The 16,158-nt window shown below is 35.0% G+C and overlaps 1 protein-coding gene across 2 annotated transcripts in view; it reads left to right on the forward strand.

Annotated features, from left to right (window-relative positions):
- RALBP1 (ralA binding protein 1) overlaps positions 1-16,158 on the forward strand; it is a 48,675-nt gene that overhangs the window by 19,452 nt on the left and 13,065 nt on the right. For both annotated transcript variants that reach the window (XM_031946642.1, XM_031946641.1), the window contains exons 2-3: positions 278-574; positions 12,464-12,922. In XM_031946642.1, the coding sequence (XP_031802502.1) occupies positions 331-574; positions 12,464-12,922 (703 nt within the window). In that variant the 5' untranslated portion in view covers positions 278-330. The remainder of the gene's footprint in view (positions 1-277; positions 575-12,463; positions 12,923-16,158) is intronic.

Genomic DNA, 16,158 nt, shown 5'->3' on the forward strand with positions numbered 1-16,158 from the left:
CTTGCTCAGAGTTTCACAGCTAATAGAGGTTAAGTACCTGAAGCAGATTTGAATTTAGATTCTTCTGACTTCAGAGCCAGTTTTTTAGGACTATAAAATTTTGAGAACATTCCAGGTGGATTCTTGCTAGCTAGTACTTAATAATTCCCAGAAAAATTATGATTGTAATAAATAGTATAAAAAGAGGGGGGAAGCTCTTCTTTCATTTTAAAGAAGTAGGTGAATCGCACCCTTGAGTTTATTTGTGTTGGATGTGAACTTCTTTTTCTTTTTGCAGGTGTAATGGATAGGTAACAGAGAAGAATTTCACTTAACTTGTAAGGAGTCAAAATGACTGAGTGCTTCCTGCCTCCTACCAGCAGTCCCAGTGAGCACCGTAGGGTAGAGCATGGCAGTGGTCTTACTCGAACTCCCAGCTCTGAAGAGATCAGCCCTACTAAATTCCCTGGATTATACAGGACTGGTGAGCCATCACCTCCCCATGACAGCCTACATGAGCCTCCAGATATAGTGTCTGATGATGAAAAGGAACATGGAAAGAAAAAAGGAAAATTTAAGAAAAAGGAAAAAAGGAGTAAGTAGAATTACTTTTCCTTTTTTTGCTTTTGATTCAGTTTTCACATACTCACACCCACATACTTTCTCCCTTTTTCTCTCTTCCAGATTTTAATTCTATAATCTTTGATCTTTTTGAATATATACAGGCCAAGTCTTATTTAGTTTTTTAAAAAAATTTTTGTTATGTCTTTTGGAAGTTTCTGTATATTAGAGCAATAAACCTAATCTTCCCCCAAAAAACCTCATCTTTTTTTTTTTTAAATCTAAAAAACTGTTATGTAGTCAAAATGAAAATCATACTATTTCCATAAGAATACTTCAGTATTTACAGTTGAAAAGTTTTCCAGAAGCAGTTATTTGAATTACTTCAAAGGTCTGTGATTTTGTTGGTGTGAGTGCCTTTAAGTAGTCCTTAAGTGTTACTGTGGTAGAAATATGCCTGGGTTGATCCCGACAGTCCATCCTCAAACAAGAACTAGAAGCTTTTACAGCTGGCATAGTTTTTGAGAATCCAGAATGCCATATAACCTCTCATGATTTATTTGACTAGATCTTTAGGTGGAGAGTTACTTAAATTAATATGTTACAATATGACTTTTATGGCAATGTTTTGAACTTCACTCATGCTTTCTTAATAGATGAGAGAATCTGAAACTCACAAAGTTTTAAAAACATGTAAAAATTGTTTTAAATGTAATTGGGAGAAATGTTAAATAAATATTTGGAAAAGTTAATTAATACATTAAAGGATATGTTTTGTCCTACAAAAGTGTTGCTTTTTTGGAGGTAGGATATATATGGACTTATTTTTTTATATCGGGTATTATTTTGCTAACATTTGTTATGTACCAGTAAAACAAAAAAATGGACATTTTCCCTAAGTGTCACCTGGCAAAAGATATCCTTATTTTCTATATTCTTCCCTTATTTTTTAATTTGTATGGAAGAGAAAAAGTAGATCCAAAGCCATTCCTAGACAGTTTTTTCTTAGACTACTTCTGTCTTACTTATGTGTACATATTATTTCCTTTGATGGAATGTAAGACATGGAAACCTGTCCATGAAGACAGGTTTTTTTGTTTCATCAATGCCTTTCTCACATAGTGAAAAATACCATATTATTACAAGTAATATTAAATGTTATTATGGAAAATTTTTCCCTTTGTTTTTCTCTTAGTTATATTCTTCAAAGTGTAAAGTAGATGGATTTTATCCTCCTAGAAGCAAAGATTCAAGTTATTGGGTTAATTTCAATGTTATCTGCTTGATGTTTTATGTCTATTTCTACTTCTGGTATAGTAATAATTCTAAAATTTGTTAAGGGAAAGATAATAGAGCAGGATTGAAGGGGAAGAGAAATGTTAAAAAAGATTCTATCTTTGAAAAACTGTGATTATGTTAATTTTTTTTGCTGTATGAACCAGTTCATTTCATGGGAGTTTGGAAAGTTTTGTGTTGCTGTGGGGGGGGGGGGGATATTTTATTGATGAAAATGTCAAGTTTTGTTTGGATTTTTGTTTTTCTTCCCAGGTTATTTTTACCTTCTGAATCCAATTCTCCCTGTGCAACAAGAAAACTGTTTGGTTCTGTACATATACATTGTATCTAGGATATACTATGACATATTCAACATATATAGGACTGCTTGCCATCTAGGGGAGGGGGTGGAGGGTGGGAGGGAAAAATCGGAACAGAAGTGAGTGCAAGGGATAATGTTGTAAAAAAAAATTACCCTGGCATGGGTTCTGTCAATAAAAAGTTATAAAAATAATAATAATTTTTAAAAAAAGATAATATTTAAAAAAAAAAGAAAATGTCAAGTTTTTTTTCTTCTCCCCCTCCCCCCCCCAAACCGGGATCCACCTCTTCATCCTCCATCTCCCTTTCCAACCCTTTGAAAAATGCAAGAAAAACAAAACCCATGATAAACATGTAGTCAAAACACATTTCCACATTGGCCATATTTAATTTTTTTTTTTTTAAAAAAAGGTCTTATTCTATATTCTCACTCCTTCATCTGTCTTGGCAGAAGGATAAGCATGTTTCATCATTAAACATTTGGAATCCTCTTTGATCATTGAATTGGTAAGATTTCAGCACAATAGTATACAATAGTATCACATTGATATAACATAACTTGTTTATAAATTGCTCCATTTCTGAATACCTCCTCAGATTCCCATTCTTTGCCTTATCGGAAAAAAGGAGAATTTTTGTCTATCCTAAGTTTGTTCTGTTTAGGATTATCAAATACTCTCTCTCTCTCTCTCTCTCTCTCTCTCTCTCTCTGCACACACACACACTCCACCTGCTTCCCCTTTTTCTTTGTCAAGTAAGCTCAAATTTTGCCTATGATGTTCCTGGTGGTTTTCATTTTGTTAATACTTTCAAGAGGTAACCAGTGGAATCTTTCTATTTGCATTTTGCTCATTGATTCTAAGAAATATGGACAGTTTTAAGATTTCTTGAAATAGAATATCTAGACTTTTTTATCTGATCATGGTGATCCATGTGATACCTGAATTTTTTTTCTCCATCTATTTTCTAGGTCAGTTGTTTTTGCTACTAGTTACTTTACATTTTCTTCAATTTTTTTCAGCCTTTTGACTTTAATATTTCTTGTTTTATGAAGCATCAGGGAGGCTTCAATTTGATATCTCCACCTTCCTCCCCAGGATGTAAGCAATCTGTTATAGGCTAGACATGTGTATTTTTGTTAATATTTCCACCTTAGTCATGTTTTAAAGAGAAAAACCATGGAAAAACACACACACACAGAGTATACTTCAATCTGCATTCAGACTTCATTTTTCTTTGATTCTGGGTAACGTAACATTCTTCATCATGAGTATTTTGAAATTGTCTTGGATCAAATTGTATTGCTGAGAATAGCCCTCATTTCTTTCTCCAGTTTTTCTCAGATCATTTTATTGACAAAAATCTGTATAAATATTTGAATTCTTCATCTTTATCCAGAATTCTCGTTTAGCATGTGCTTATGCTATGGGTTGTTTTTATTTGTTTGCTTGTTTTGCTTGGTTTTTTAAGGTTTTGCTTAATAGAGATTTTGGAGTGATTCTTTTTATGTGGGTTTATGTCTTTAACATCTCTATCACCATAATAGTTATTTATGATGAATTATTTTTTTCTACTCATTCTTTTAGCTTCTTCCTTTATGAATGTTAGTGCAGGACTTTGTGCTCCCTGTAGAGTGGATCTGTCTGGGCTGCTTCTGTTGAATTTTATGTTCTATGATCTCAGATACCTACTAACTTCTTCCCTTTTGCCTACAAATATGCCTACATCCTTATATCCTGATATTGTCCCCTATCTTTTCTGCCATTTGTGACTAAATTAGAAAAGGCCACCTATAATAGGTCCCTCCATTTTCTGTCCCTCTCTCTCTCTCTCTCTCTCTCTCTCTCTTTTTTTTTTTTTTTTTTTAATTATAGCTTTTTATTGACAGAACATATGCATGGGTAATTTTTCAACATGGTCCCTTGCATTCACTTCTGTTCCAACTTTTCCCTTCCCTCCATCCACCCTCTCCCCTAGATGGCGGGCAGTCTCATACATATTAAACATATACAATACTTAGATACAATGTATGTGTGCAGATCTGTACAGTTCTCTTGTTACACAAGAACAATCGGATTCAGAAGGTAAAAATAACCTGGGAAAATAAACAAAAATGCAAGTAGTCCACATTCATTTCCCAGTGTTCCTTCTCTGGATGTAACTGATTCTGTTTATCATTGATCAATCCTTCTCACTCTTTTCTTAACCACTTACCATATGGTTTTCATTTACACAATTCTTGAAACAGTTTTCTCTGAAATTACAAATGATCTTTTAATTTGCCAAATCCAATGGCCTTTTCTCAGTTTTCATTTTCCTTAATCTTCTTTGACACTGTTAATCACTGTCTTCTCTTTGATTCTTTTTTTGTGTTTTTATGGAATCTCGTTCCGGTCATTTGTCTCTTTTGTGAATCCCTACTTGGATCAATTTGTCTAAACCATATGTGTCCCACAAAGTTCTATCCTGGGTCTTTTTTTCCCCTCTATACTAATTCATTTGGTGATCTAGTTGACTTCCATAGAGTCAGTTATACATCTCTTTGCAGAACATTCTCAGATCTGTCTAATCTCTCTTCTTATCTCATATATACCTGTCCTGCCCAAACTTCTCCACTGACCTTTTAGTTTCAGGTCTTCAATTGTCTTTCATACATTTCAGATTGGTTGTCTAGTAAACATTAAACTCAAAATGTCCAAAATAGGACTCATTCTGTTTCACCCTTCTTTTTGACTGTAGAGGGCCACAACGTGTCCGGGCCTTTAGGCTTACAACCCAGGATTCATCCTGGATTCTTCAAAACCCCACACTCTCCTCACCCCCCCAGCTCCATATCCAGTCTGTTGCCAAGGCCTGTTGATTTAACCTTTCTAGCATATCCAAAATATACTCTTTTCTCTTTCCCTCCCTCCCTTTCTCTCTCTCTCTTTCTTTCTTTCTTTCTTTCTTTCTTTCTGGCAGTTTGATTTGAGTTATTCATGTTTTGAAAATTTTCTCTCTAATATTTTTTTTTCAATTATGTATAAAGAAAATTTTTCAACATTCATTTTTATAAGATCTTCACTTTCATTTTTCTCCTTCCCTTCCCTCTCCCCAAGACAGCTAATAATCTGATATAGGTTATTTATATACAATAATTTTGAACATATTTCCATCTTATTCATTTGGGGGGGGGCAGGGAATAGAACAAAAGGGAAAAACCATGAGCAAGCAAAAAAAAAAGTGAAAATAGTATTCTTTGATCTGCATTCAGTCTCCATGGTTCTCTCTGGGTGCAGAGGACATTTTCATCCAAAATCTATTTGAGTTGTCTTAAATCTGTGTATTGCAGAGAAGAGCCACGTGTGTCATAGTTGACCATCACATAAGCTTTGCTACATACAGTATTCTCCTGGTTCTGCTCAATTCACTCAGCATTAATTTATATAAGTCTTTCCAAGCTTTTCTGAAATTAGCCTGTTCGTCATTTCTTATAAAGCAGTTAATATTCCATTACATTCATATATCACAACTTATCAAGCTATTTTCCAATTGATGGGTATCCATTCAATTTCAAATTCTTTGCCACCACAAAAAAGAGCTGCTACAAACATTTTTGCACATAGAGGTCATATGCTCTCTTTGGGATGCAGACCCAATAGTGATTATACTGCATCAAAGGGCATATATAGTACCTCAAAGTGGTTTTAATTTTAGTTTAAATTTCTCCAATTTCTTTAATCAGTAGTAACCTAGAACATTTTTTCATATGATTATAGATAGCTTTAATTTCTTCATTTGAAAATTGTCTATTCATAGCCTTTGACCATTTATCAATTGGAGAATGACATGTATTATTATAAATTTGACTCAGTTCTTTATATATTTTAGAAATGAGGCATTTGTGAGAGACACTTGCTGTAAAAATTGTTTCCCAGTTTTTTGCTTCCCTTCTAATCTTATTCTCCTTTCTCTCCTCTGATATTGCTACAATTCTGGCACAGGCCCTTATTACCTCACTCCTGAATAATTGCAATAGCCTAGTGATAGGGCTGCCTATTTTAAGTCTCCTCACTCCATTCCATTCTCCATTCAGCCCTAAGTGATTTTCCTAAAACTGATCTGATTAATTCTAATGGCTTCCTTTTGCCTCCAGACTCAAGTGCAAAATATACTGTTTCCCATTCAGAGGCCTTCATAATGTGTCCTCCTCCTACCTTTCCAATCTCCTTACATCTTACTTCCTGACACATTCATATTCTTTGATGTAGGGACATTGCCTTCCTGACTATTCTACAGATAAGATACTTCATCTTTAATTCCAGCTATTTTCATTGACTATCCCCAAGCCTTGAATGTTCTCCTTCCACTACCAAGCTTTGTTTAAGTCCCATTAAAATTCCTTTTTCTGCAATCCACAAGTGCAAAAATGTTTGCGGCAGCCCTCTTTGTAGTGGCAAGAAATTGGAAATTGAGTGTATGTCCATCAGTTGGGAAAGGGCTGAATAATCAATGGAGGACCATTCAGCAGAGATCTCCAATTGAATAAAATCACTTAACTGTGAGTTTGAAGCCTTTTCTCAGAGTCTGGGAACTCCCTGAAGGGGATCTGGGCCACCTCCAAAAGATCTCAGTTTCAATGGTGGGTAATGTGACCAAGATCTCCAATTGATTGAAACCACTTAACTTGGGAAGGACTTACCTGTGAAAGGTATGCTTTTTCCAGGATTTAGGAGTCTCCTGAAAGGGGACACAATTTACATCCACCTCCTGCCTCCCCTTCCCCCCCCCCCCCCCCCCCCCCCCCCCCAGATTACATCATTTTTCCCAAAAAGATCTCAGTGTACATCAGAAACAGGCGGGTCCCACATTGGAATCATAGGTCTAGAGGAGGTATATAACTGCTCTTCCTTGCTCCTGCCCCAACACACAGAGAAGCAGTAGCATGGCTCCAACCCTAGGAGCAGGGCAGGACCTTGGAGCCAAATTCTAGGCCAGTCAGAAAATGTTCAGTTAAAGAACCAGGGCAAGAATTCTAAACCAAAGAGGAGTCTATAGTTCCTATCACTAAACCAAGAGAGCTTCCCAGCTGGCTAAGGGTAGCTGGAGCCTGCAGTTATCTACTTACTCAGAAACTCGCAGAGCTGCTGAAGTAAGGGGAGAACAAACAAGACTTTGCCCTAAATGAGAACACTTGAAAGTACTAAAAACTGGTAGATCCCTACCTTGTCAATCAATCAACATTTATTAACTGCCTATTATATGCTAGACAATGTTAAACACTGGGGATACCAAAAGAGGCAAAAGATAGTTCCTGCCCTTGGAGAATTCAAAATTTAATGGGGGGAGGGGGGGCCTTTGTACTTACAAGTTATATAAAGGATAAATAGGAATTAATTAAGAGAGGGATGGCACTAGAATTAAGAGACTTTGGGGAAAATTTCCCCCCAAAAAAGGGATTTTTTTAAAAATTAAAGCTTTTTATTTTCAAAGTATATACATACATAATTTTCAACATTCACCCTTATAAAATCTTGGGTTCTGAATTTTTTCCCTCCTTTTCCCTTACCCCCTCTCCTAGAGGTTAAGTAATCCAATGCATGTTAAACACATACAATTCTTCTATACATATTTTCACAAATATCATGCTGCATAAGAAAAACCAGATCAAAAAAGGAAAAAAATGAGAAAGAAAACAAAATTCAAGCAAACAACAAAGAATGAAAATACTACATTATGATCCATGTTCAATTCCCACAGTTCTCTCTCTCTTCATCACAAGATCATTAGAATTAACATCAATCATCTCATTGTTGAAAAGACCCACGTCCATCACAATTGATCATCATATAATCTTGTTGCTGTATACAATAATCTCCTGGTTCTGCTCATTTCACTTAGCATCACTTCATGTAAGTCTCTCCAGGCCTCTCCAAAATTATCCTGCTGATCCGTTTCTTATAGAACAATAATATTCCATAACATTTGGAGATATTGGTCAAATCACCCTCCATTGAAACTGAGACCTTTTGGGGGTGGCCCGGATCCCCTTCAGGGAGTTCCCAGATTCTGGGAAAAGCCTTCAAACTCCCAGTTAAGTGATTTTATTCAATTGGAGATCTCTGCTGGATGGTCCTCCATTGATTAGCCCAGACAGCTCCCAGCCCCAAGCCTCAGATGGTTAATAAAAGACAACTCTGAACCCCAAATCTTTGTAGAAGTTCGAAACAGGATTATGCTTGCTAAGGAAGTTCTCTTCTTGGCAAAACTGCCTGCCAGGACTTTTGCCCACTGTGAAGATATTCTCTTCTCAGTGTTAACCTTTGCCATTTTCAGGACCTTGCCACTAAAAAGTCTGTGTTTCTAGTAAAGCTGGCTTCTTAGTGAACAATAAAATTCCTTTCTGTCATATGGTTTTTCGGGTTTGCAAATTCTTTCACATTAGACCTACACTGACCAGAGGGGATTCCCCACCCCAATTCTCAACCACTAACTTCATCATTTCTACCTGTCCCTTTATGTTTCCTCAGCATGCTTCTCCATAGGCTTTAGTGCACAGCTTCTTTCTGACTCCTAGAGGTCCCTTTGCCTCTAGTGAGGGTTTGGCCCCCTCCCCAGAGTGCATAGACCTCCTTAATTTCCTATCTCACCCTATGTTAGTTCATTTTTCCTTTTTCTTGAATTTCCCCATTAAGGTCTGGCCTTTTGGAGGAATTGTTTTATTTTGGGTGGTCTTGCTGTACTGCTTCCTGCTGCCTTTTTTCCACTTCACCTTTCTAAATCTTAGTTTCCTAATTTCTAAAATGTCGGTGACAATGTTTATTCTTTCTCCTGTATAGGATTATAGGTAGGAAACAGGCCTTTAAAATGTTGGTGACTTTTCAATTCAGTTCATATATTTTTAGTAAGTATCTAATCTGTACTAGACACTGGGGGTACAAAGACTAAAGAAGTATCTTGACCATGTGTAGGCTGTGTTCTAGGAATGGACTGTCTTCACATGAAAGTTATACAAAGCAATTTCAGTAAGTATAGACTGCTGCTTGAGCTTGACTTTGGAGGAAATTCGGGATTCTAGGAAGCAGAGGTGAGAAGGGAATGCTTTCTAGATAGAGGAGATTACTTTTAAGCAAAGGCAGTTTATGCTGAAATTGGGAAGAAGTGTCTGAAAAGTTATGAGGCAAGTTTGACTAAAATAGGGAGTGTGTGAAAAAGAGTAATAAATTGGAAAGATAAGTTGAAGCTAGAAACTTTAAACTCCAGGTTGAAAATCTTACAATTTCAATTTATCTTAAAGGAAATAGACCCACTGAAGTTTTTAAGTTGGGGAGAGATGTGATCTGGGGTAAATATTTTCACAAATTTCTATCTTCCTTTTCAGTTTTCTCTAATCCATGCTTAAAAATAATTTCTGAAATTTTCCTTAATGCTTACGTCTGACTATATGACTTCCATATTTAAAAACCTTCCAAGGTTCCTAACTGCTTAGCAAATGAAGCATAAACTCCTCTGGTTCTATCATTAAAGGCCTTCTTCATTTGTATTCTAATTTTCTAGCTTTGTTATCCTGTCTTCCTTTGTGTGTTTATGTTGCAATCAGATTGTACTGTTTAATTTGCCTGGAAAAATCCTCTATCCATGTTTCTGCTGATGAAATCCTCTTTCTTTTAAACTCGAAGTTATACTTTTCTCTTTCCCCTTTTCTCTCCTCCCCAGTGTTTTGCTTCTGACCACCCTCTTCCCCTTTCTTATCCCTTTCCCTTTTTACTTCTGTTCTCCCTTCTATTATCTCCTCTTTCCTTTTCTCTCTCTCCTCCTACTTCTCTATAGGGTGAAACAAGTTTCCATGTTAAACGAGTTTCCATATTAAACTCAGTTGCTGCCTCTTCTGTGATTTGATGTTCCCTGGTGGTTCTATATCTTTTTCATCAAAAAGTGATCTCTCTCTTTGAATTTATCAATCAGCCCAGACCTCTCTTTTATAGTTATTCCTTGGGACTTTTATTTCTATACATATTTTATCTCTATTGAATATAAGTTCCTTGGGAGTAGGGACTGAGTTTTTAGTTTTAAGAGTCTGGCATAGGGCTTTGCACTTAGTAGGTACTTAATAAAATTTATTAAATTTGAAAAAAATTCTTTGACAGACAGCCAAGTGTATAGAGAGTATCTCTGATTAGAAGAAAGAACATTTGGAGTCAAGAGACTGACTTTAAATCTTAGTTTTGTGATCTTGCTGCTTCCTTGTGAGACCTCAGTTTCCTTATCTGTAGCTTTGTGAATAATTTTGTGATTAGTGTTTTCTAAGTGCCAGGCATTGTGCTATGTACTTTTTTTTTTTTTTCCAAATATTATCTCTTTGATCCTCACAATAACCTTGGGGAGTAGGTGGTGTTATCTCTCTATTTTACAGGTAAGGAAAACGAGGCAAACAGGGTTAAGTTTCTTTCCCAAGGTCATCTAGCTAGTAAGTGTTTGAGGCTGGATTGGAACTCAGGTTTTTCTGAAAACCAGCCTGGTGCTCTAACCATTGTGCCACCAGCTGCCCACAGGTCACATGTTTAAATTTTCATAGATAAATTTGAATGTTTCAGATCTTATATGTCACACCAACAAATAGTTTCATGTGTGATCAAGGTTAATTGCCTAAATATATATTAGTTCTGAAAATATAGAAGTAAACTTATGTTGCTGATTTTTTATGTGATGCCATTCAAAGTTTGCAATATCTCTCTCTATATATAAGTAGAATGTTTTCTTACTGAAGTGAGAGAAATTTTTGGAGTGTGAGCCTTCAGTTTTCAAACAGAAATTCCAGTGAAGAGCTTTAAATTGTTTAAATCACCCATTGTTAGATCCACAGTCTTTAGGAAGCTTGCAGAAAATTTGGCTTTAAAACTTGGGGAGCAAATAAAGAAAAAAGAAAGTTGAGATTGTTTCAGAATCTCAATATTGGGTATTTTGGAAGTCATCACATGTTTGATTATGAATCCTTCTCTATATTTCTGACAAGTAGTTGTTCTAGCCTCTACTTGGAGTCTTATTGTGAGGCGAACCCATTTCCTTTTGAAACAGCCGCATGCCGCTTTTGGACAACTTTTTGGGCGACAATTTTATGAAAATTTTCTTTAAATAAGGCCCAAATCTGCTTCTACAACTTCTTTCTGTTAATCACTGTCTTTTAAGGGAGTCATTGGGGGAGGGAGAGGGCTGGCAGTTTCCTCTAAAATATCTTATCTTTCTAAATGTTTGATATAATACCATTCTCACTCCCCCTCCCCCCACCTCCAGGGTCCTCCAATCTAAATGCAATGTTCCATGAGGACATACTGAACCCAGCCAGAAAAGTTGCATAGTTATTAGCTAACAAGTCTCCAACTCTACATATGTAAATTTAATCAGACTTGAAGAGCTCTGCAGAGTTGAGTTTGGAGATTTTATTGTGTTTGTTTTGCTGTTATTACTTGAGTATTATATGTCAGTAACCATGCACAAATATGGTCAGAAATATAAATGGTAGTAGAAGTGGGAAATCTTTTTTTTTTTTGGTTGAAAGCCAAAATATAAAGTTGCAACTGTTGTATCTTCTGTTAAGAATCAAATATTTATTATGTTTGAATAGTCTTTGTATAAAGTCAGCAGTATTTCATTTTTGATATAAGTTTAGGTGTTTTGGATTTTTTTTTTAATTCCTGTAATATTTTGGAGCTTCTCATGTTTGTTTTTAATACATTTCTCCACTTTTCTTGATTCCTTTTAATTTTCTTCTGTGTATGTCTGAGATAAATTTAGTTTAGAAAAAATAGATTCCAACAAAATAACTCAGTACTTTTTTGCATCTTAGTTTATTTTTACTTTTCATTGCCCATATTTTTTCTTTTTAAAACACATTTAGGAATGTGGCATGTAATTGGTTCAGTATGATATCGGAGGAAATGATTCTTTGCTTACTGAAAGACTTTAAGTACAGTAACTCTATATAAAAGGTTTCCTTAGTGCATGTGAAGTGTGACAGTTTTTAAAAATGTAATTTACAGAGAGAACTTTTAAAACTTGTCTATTTTTCTCTAAAATGGGCACCTGCCTTTTGGAAGGCAGTGCTGATTGTCTTGGCTACCTGTTGCCCTCTTGAGGCTAGAACATGTCACTACGAACATTTTGTTTTCATGAAAGCAGAAACTAGTTTTCAGTCTTGATAGATTTGAAAAGGATTATGTTAACACTGGGCAAAGGCATAATGTCTAATACCTGTTTTATGTAGGGAGGTTATTCACTATTTCTCAAATGCAGTGATAGTTTTAGACATTAAACAAAGATATAATGAATGTTCCCTCCTTTTCTCTGACAGCTGAAGGCTATGCTGCCTTTCAGGAGGACAGCTCAGGAGATGAGGCAGAAAGTCCTTCTAAAATGAAGAGGTCCAAGGGTATACATGTCTTTAAGAAACCCAGCTTTTCTAAAAAGAAGGAAAAGGATTTTAAAGTAAAAGAGAAGCCCAAAGAAGAAAAACATAAAGAAGAAAAGCACAAGGAAGAAAAACATAAAGAGAAGAAATCAAAAGACTTGACAGCAGCTGATGTTGTTAAACAGTGGAAGGAAAAGAAGAAAAAGAAAAAGCCAACTCAGGAGCCAGAAATGCCTCAAGTTGATGTTCCAAGTCTCAGACCCATTTTTGGGATACCTGTGGCTGAAGCAGCAGAGAGGACCATGATGTATGATGGAATCCGTTTGCCAGCAGTTTTTCGTGAATGTATAGATTATGTAGAGAAGTATGGCATGAAATGTGAAGGCATCTACAGAGTTTCAGGTATTGTGTCCCTATAACCAATTAGTTATGATTTTAAAAAAAAATCTCATTCATCAAAGGAAGAAACAGGATTAAATTTCTTGATTTTCTAAATTGAAAAAATTTTACTTGGCATTTGGCCGCTATATTTCCTATATTATATTTCTTTCCATCTGTATGGTTCACATTTGAGTTATAGATAGGTTTGTATTATGTCAGTTGCATATTGTGCTGTGGCCCTGTGGCATAGAAAATGAGACAAAAAATAGAATTTGTGGGCAGTGTCTCCTAATCTGGACCCTTCCATGTACCCTCTTTCCTTCTTGCATCTCACCCTCATCCCCCCTTCCCCAGCAGTGAGGCACTTGGATGTAGCAGTGGTAGGAGAGCAGGGACAACAGCCTGGCAGCAAAACCATCTAGTGGGAGGAAGGAGAAAAGCTATGTTTTCTAGAAGCCCCTGAGTTAAAAGACATATCTTGTCATCACCACCGAACAGGAGGACCTGTATTCCCCCCAGGTAAGGGGCACAACATTTTGGTCTTAAAATTTTTAGGCCAAAATATTAAATAGTACTTTCAGCCATGTGTAGTACTACTTATATGTATAGATGTGGTTTCCATTTGTATAACAGAAATTTCTTGTATCTTTCAGGGAGGGCTTCCCATCATCTAAAATGTGTTGCTCTTAAAAAAAAAAAATGCTATTATAGGTCAGTGTGAATTCTTTATAGGGCATGCTTGATTAACATAATAGAATTTGTGCCTTCTATGACAAAGCAGGTTTGTCTGCTTAAATGTTCATATTCTGCTTCCTAGTATATGATAAATTTCAGTTTTCACATTTGTATTACAAAATGCTATTTTCTTTTCATACATTAGTTTGATTCAGTTGCCTAAAATAATGATTTGGGGAGATAGGGAAGGATAGGGAAAACCAGAAAGTAAACATTTTTGAATTGTTTTTCACCTTCCAAACGTGTGTGAGATTTGGCCTTTGTGAAAGAAAGAATTTGTTTTTTTAAAAATGTACAAAACATTAGACAAAAGCTATGTAGCAAGCTGGTTGATTTAAATGACCTTGACTGGCCTCTAAACAATCTCTCTCTACAGATTATATTATAGTCTGAGCATTGCTTTGTCAGTGCCTATTTTTGATGATAGAGTTCTCTGGATATTCTTAGTGGTAGCAATCTTCTTTCTTATGTGTATGTATATGTGTAAAATCATTCAAAATTAGCTGTTTCCTATAATTTGAAGATTAAGATTTTTTATCAATTGAAATAGCTTTGTGGCCTGTTCTGGAGTACAGATGTGTCATGTTTAACATAGCTCATGTGATAAAAGTATACTTTAGGGTTTGGTTTTTTTTTCCCCACTTTTGGAAACTTTCACCATAATAAGTAAAGACATTGATTTTTGTAGATTCAATTGCAGTTTTACTTTAAAACTTGAAAAATTTCATTTTATTGAGGTGGATTCAAGTTCTATATGATAGCATCATATCATTTCTTTATATGTAATGTTTTATTTCCATTATAAATTTTTTATTTTTTTATTTTTATTTATTTTTTTGCTGAGGCAGTTGGGGTTAAGTGACTTGCCCAGGGTCACACAGCTAGGAAGTGTTAAGTGTATGAGGTCAAATTTGAACTCTGGTCCCTCTTGACTTCAGGGCTGGTGCTTTATCCACTGTGCCACCTAGCTGCCCCATTATAAATTTTTTAACAGGAAAACATTTTGGGAAAGTTTTAAAGCTCTTGTTAAAAAAAAAAACCCAAAACTTTTTATTAATAACCATTTATGCAGTGCACAGTGCTGTGGGGTACAAATTAGGGCAAATATTACGTAAGGATATGAATAAAATGTACAGTTGTCATTTATACATGCATATACATGCATTACTGCAGAGTGTGAATTCAAGATGGACATTTGTTTAGAAGTAGATAAAAAGGAATGCTTAGTTGCATATTCATTTTTCCCCATAGACAATCTCAAGATTGGATTTGTTTTGTTGTATTAATAGTATTACATTCATTTTATCATTGCTATAATATTTAACAAATACTATGCATATGCCAGTAATTCTAGGGATGCAGTAATTTTTCAGCACTGTATTTTCACTTTGTTATAAATTTTTCATACTTTTGATTTACATTTTTATTAAAATTTAAAGCAGCAGGAGTATCTTGCTAAATCTTAGATGATAGTTAGATGCTAAAAAAGAAAAAAACTTAGCTCCACAAAACCAACAATTATTTTATCTCATGGCAAGCCTTTACTTTTATAGAATATTGTCTCTTGAATAAAATGAACCAAATAGAAATTTGTTACTTAGCATTTTGAAAATCGAGTTTTCATCACATCTCTAAATCAAAAAAAAAAAAAAAAAACCCAACAAAACTTTGTTTAAACAAATATATCTTCCATCCTCCCAATTTTCATTTTTGTCCTAGACAAGTGTAACCTCTTGTTATAAAAAAAAAATTGTTAAAAATCTTACCCCCCCAAAATCTTTAAATTAGGAAAGTGATTGTTCAAATTACAAAAGTAGGTGTATACCTTAGACCTAGTGAAATAAGCCATGAGGCTTATTTTGTTTTGTTATTTTGTTGCTTCCCTTTCTCGTTTGAAATGCAGTTTGCATATTTTTTTCAAATTTTAATAATTTGACTTTCCAAAATTTTTTTTAAAGAAATGTTTCTCTGTATATCTACACATGTGAAGTTCTGTTATTTATGTTGTTTTGGATTTTTTGTTTTGACTTGGGATTTTCTTAAGGGAATGGAGAAACCATAAACATTTTCATTAATGGTCCTCACTCTTAACAGTGACATAGGAATGAATGATGCATTTAGTAGGGGTGTTAAGATTTGGAGGCTGTTATATGATACATATTTTGTGAATTGTTTCTTTTATTTTTACCAAAATTATTACCTATTGACTGGTTGAATTTTAAATCTGAGTTTAAGATTGAGATTCCTTCCATCTCTTTAAAAAAAAATCCTGAAATTGGCTCCACAATTATTATCATTCCTTAGAGTCTTTAGGTATCATCTAAAGACTCTAGTATTTATAACTAAATATTAAGGCTTATAATTATCACTTCTGACTCAATATCGCCATGTAATGTAAGCTTTGTTTAAAGGTAATCAAGTTGGTATTCCTGTATGTAAACAAACAATTTAGCAGGAGAAATAGTTTATAACTAGTCTGGTTGGTTGGAGTTGGTGAGTTGGTTTAACCTCGCAGGAGTGGA

This window comes from Sarcophilus harrisii, chromosome 1 (genome assembly GCF_902635505.1).
Source record: "Sarcophilus harrisii chromosome 1, mSarHar1.11, whole genome shotgun sequence".
Lineage (NCBI taxonomy): Eukaryota > Metazoa > Chordata > Mammalia > Dasyuromorphia > Dasyuridae > Sarcophilus > Sarcophilus harrisii.